The sequence below is a fragment of the Solanum tuberosum genome, unplaced genomic scaffold (assembly GCF_000226075.1).
Source record: "Solanum tuberosum cultivar DM 1-3 516 R44 unplaced genomic scaffold, SolTub_3.0 scf00034, whole genome shotgun sequence".
Taxonomy (NCBI): domain Eukaryota; kingdom Viridiplantae; phylum Streptophyta; class Magnoliopsida; order Solanales; family Solanaceae; genus Solanum; species Solanum tuberosum.
The window spans coordinates 1250337-1254500 of NW_006238962.1; the positions used below are offsets into that span (position 1 = coordinate 1250337).

At 35.7% G+C, this 4164-nt stretch overlaps 1 protein-coding gene across 1 annotated transcript; it reads left to right on the forward strand.

Annotated features, from left to right (window-relative positions):
* On the forward strand, positions 1 to 3130 carry LOC102579498 (G2/mitotic-specific cyclin-2-like). The gene is made up of 11 exons (XM_006342480.2): positions 1 to 56; positions 177 to 279; positions 370 to 417; positions 519 to 567; positions 643 to 795; positions 871 to 999; positions 1810 to 1899; positions 1991 to 2212; positions 2288 to 2386; positions 2485 to 2663; positions 2783 to 3130. The coding sequence occupies exons 1-11, from the start codon at positions 2 to 4 to the stop codon at positions 2931 to 2933; spliced, it is 1278 nt and encodes a 425-aa protein (XP_006342542.2). The 5' UTR covers position 1; the 3' UTR covers positions 2934 to 3130.
* The last annotated feature ends 1034 nt before the right edge of the window (positions 3131 to 4164 follow it).

Sequence of the window (4164 nt, forward strand, 5' to 3'; positions counted from 1 at the left end):
GATGGTTGGATCAGATGAGAATTCCCAAGGTGTTGTAAGGCCTTCAATTCTTCGAGGTATAATTTGAATTTTGAATTGTTAAAATCATGTATAGACTATTGTATCTGATTTGTATTAAGGTCTATTATAAACATGAAATTTATGAGATGGAAAATCTTTCGTTTTTTCGCTACTAGGGGTAATGGGGAATAATAGAAGGGCTCTAAGCACAATAAATGAGAACATAGTTGAAGCTCCACAGTACCCTTGTAAGCTACACAAGAAAAATGGCGTCACCGAGTAAGAAATGATCAAACTCTTTAATTTATTGAGTTTCAAAATGTCTTTTTTTATTGCATTTTCATTAATGATCTTTCCAATTCTTTGTAGCAAGAATGTGGAAGGTGATACGAATCCAATTCATCGACCAATCATGAGGTCTGACTCTAATTCTTGGTTGAGATAGTTCTTATTGTTAAATACTTTTATCATTTGGTCTGTTTTTCTTTTAATAGTATGGTGGATTCTTGCTGCCTCAGGAAGTATGCTGCACAAGTGGTTGGCAAGCCTCTACAACCAACACTCGAGGTACATTTTTCAACGAGTACCATCTTGGATTATACTAGTTATGTTTGGAGGTGTTGATAGTGTTATCTTCCACAGGTAACAAAGCCAGTGGTCGAAACAGCACCTAACAGAAATGAACTAGAAGGTGCCATCATTATCGATGTAAAAGATTACAAGGCCACAAGTGACTATGTTGTGCCAATGTCTGTCCAACACACAGAAGCAATGATGGAGGAAATTGCTCGGATGGTATAATTGATTTGATCTGTACTTTTATTCGGGATGATCTATGGATCATTTATTTTGTGTGTTTTTTTCATGTAGGATGAAGAGATAGAGATGGGAGAAATAGAAAAGACGTTGATTGTGGACATAGATAGGGCTGATAAAAGGAACATACTAGCTGCTGTGGAGTACATTGATGATATTCATGCTTACTACAAGAAGATTGAGGTGAGAAATTATTCCAACACGACTGCACCTTTTGTAGAAGCTCAATAGATTTTTTAAAACTTATGTATGGAGATGGTATTTAAATATAGTTTGTGTTTGCGTACATCCTACCTTTCCCAGACTCCACTGGATATGTTGCTGTTGTTAAGTTTGTATATAGGTTCTCTACCTGACCACCGTATTTAAGATGATTGATTCTTAGAAGTATGTTTGAGCATTTACATAAACAGGATTAGACTTTAAATATAAAACTGACTGATCTATAGTGAAACAAAAAGCTGATCATTAGACGTTCACTTTGCTTGTTTCATCTGCTCATGAATACCCTTAAGTCTAGTCTTTGTTCTTTCATTATTAAATATGGGTGCTAACCAGATTCCTGTATTATATGCTAGGTAAATAAGATTCTCGAGAGTGAGTTTTCTTGATCATAATGACCAACTAAAGTTGGTATCCAGTTGTAGTTTTTGTGCCAATAGTAGCATAGTTGGTTACTTGTCCTTCCCTTTACGTATTACAATATAGGAAGTGCTATTCATGTTGCCTTTAGCAGAAAACGAACTTATAATGCAAAGCCTTGAATGAGGACCTACTTTAGTTAACTTTCTCATTGAATGTGGACCTACTTTAGTTTACCTTCCAGTAGTAGTTTTTGTGCTAATAGTAGCATCGTTGCTTATTTTACTTGTTCAAGTTCTCTCTGTCAATCGCTCTGTACACCCCAAGAATGACCGGATGAGATGAAATTTGTACAACTTTCTGGATATCTGTTTGACGGAGTCACATTTATAAATTTACTTTTCATTTCAGAGTTCTGCTTGTGCCCCTCCAAACTATATGGAACAACAATTTGATATCAATGATAGGATGAGAGCTATTCTCATTGACTGGCTGATTGAGGTATAAAAACAATGACTCGCAGCCTCTCCGAATTCCATGAAGCAACAACAATGACTTCCGGCCTCACTAATGTTCAATCAAATATGTGTAGGTTCAGTACAAGTTTGAACTGATGGAGGAGACTTTGTACTTGACCGTTAATCTTATCGATAGATTCTTGGCAGTCCAGCCAGTGGTTAGGAAAAAACTCCAGCTTGTTGGGGTAACAGCTTTGTTTCTCGCCTGCAAGTACGAAGAAGTTTCAGTTCCTGTCGTCCAGGATCTAATTTTGATCTCTGACAAGGCTTACAACGGGATAGAAGTGCTTGAAATGGTAACTAAAATTTCATTATATTTTGCTAAAGTTCTCCTAGCCTGCCATATGACTTTGATTGAGTACTTTCTGCAGGAGAAGTTGATGATCAATACCTTACAGTTCAAACTATCTGTGCCTACGACATATGTGTTTATGAAGCGATTTCTTAAAGCTGCTCAGTCCGATAAGAAGGTTACTATAAACTTACTAGTACTAAATTAGCTTAGAGAAATGACAACATTTGTGAATCATGATCAAGTACTGACAATTTTCGGTTATTCTTGAATCAGGTGGAGCTTCTGTCTTTCTTCATGACTGAACTATGCCTTGTTGAGTATGAAACACTTAGGTTCCCACCTTCAATGCTAGCAGCTGCAGCGATATTTACTGCTCAATGTACTCTAGGTGTGGCTAAGGAGTGGACTAAAACTTGTGAGAAATATAGCAACTATACCCGAGATCAGCTTTTGTAAGTATCTTATCTATCAATCTATCTATCTACTTTTCTTCCTTTGCAAAGATGATGTATTCTTACCGAATGCACGAAGAAAAAACCCCTCTGAGTGTTTTGTTTTGTAAACATAACAGGGAGTGCTCAAAACTGATGGTTACTTTCCATCAGAAGGCTGCAACTGGGAGGCTTAATGCTGTACACAGAAAGTATAGCATCTCTAAATATGGTTTCGTTGCAAAGTTGTTCCCACCGGCTTCTTTTCTTTTAGAGGCAAGCTTTATTTAGCACATGATGTTACTTGCAGCTTCTTCACGAAACGTTATAGTTGGAGGAGTACTGGAGAGCAACTGATCGACATAAGTTGCCTCGGACAAAATGTGTGTGTTTGCCTTTTTGTTTTGGTTACATGGCTCTATGTACCAAGATCCAATTACTTTTTACAAATTGTTGCTACTATTTTGTGAATCTAAAATCTGTTTAGATCCTTTTCTATGCTATCCTTTGGTTTACATGATGCTCCTTAGTCAGATATCATCATCATATCATCATATCATATCATATTAAATTTATATTACTTAATGTCAGCATACTATTAAATGTAAAATAACTTTTCACTTTCTGCAACCTCATTTTATAAGACGGAAAGGGAATGTGAAAAGTATTGATAATTGTGGTTCAATACTTCAATTATGGACGTCTTAAATGTAGGATATGCACTAATATTCATTTTTTCTCAATGATCTGTATATAATAAATATTAGAAGAGGTATATGATTTCATACACATAAAATGATTTCATAGCGAAGTTGGAAAGAACATTTTATCATAGTTTAAGGCTTTTCGTCTCCAACACTAGAACTTTTGATTTTCTTTAGTTACCTAACTTAATTGATAATGAATGATCTTATCTAATCCATTAAATTATGCTCAATGATCAACTTTTATAAATGAATTCATAAATCAAGAATATGTACAACTCTCTCCATTAGGAGAAGTAGTAGAGGAAACATACAAATTTAACGAGTAAGTTCATTTTTCAGCTTTATTATTTTCTGTGAATGTGTTCGTAAATATATTCTTTTTTTTTGGTAAATAAATTTTTTATTACCAAGTGAGAATTACAAAACAAAAAACAGTCTGGATAACCCCCAGAAACTGCATATTTCTAACATTCTATCATACTCTATCCTACCATTGCTTTGTCTAACCAAACCACTATATAGGATACCAATCCAGCCTCTCCATTTTCATGCTCAATTTCGATTTCATCCCCCCTATAATACGAACTTCTTGTACAATCTTAAGAATTAGAGTGGCACAACTTCTAGTCTGTTAAAGAATGACAAAAGTCCCACATCGGTGGTTAATGAGATGGGTGAACTCCTTATAAGGCTTGGGCAATCCTCCTCCCTTTGAGCTAGCTTTTGGGGTGTGAGTTAGGCCTAAGACCTAATTTAACATGGTATCAGAGAAGGGCCCGTCTCATCCGATGTTGGGGCCCCCAAAATCAAAATTG

Bases quoted from the DNA above. Each gene is read 5' to 3' on its own strand.
- LOC102579498 (XM_006342480.2), top strand. From the start codon at position 2: ATGGTTGGATCAGATGAGAATTCCCAAGGTGTTGTAAGGCCTTCAATT. The intron at 57-176 runs GTATAATTTGAA...TTTCGCTACTAG, and splicing joins AAGGCCTTCAATTCTTCGAG to GGGTAATGGGGAATAATAGA. The intron at 280-369 runs GTAAGAAATGAT...AATTCTTTGTAG, and splicing joins AAGAAAAATGGCGTCACCGA to CAAGAATGTGGAAGGTGATA.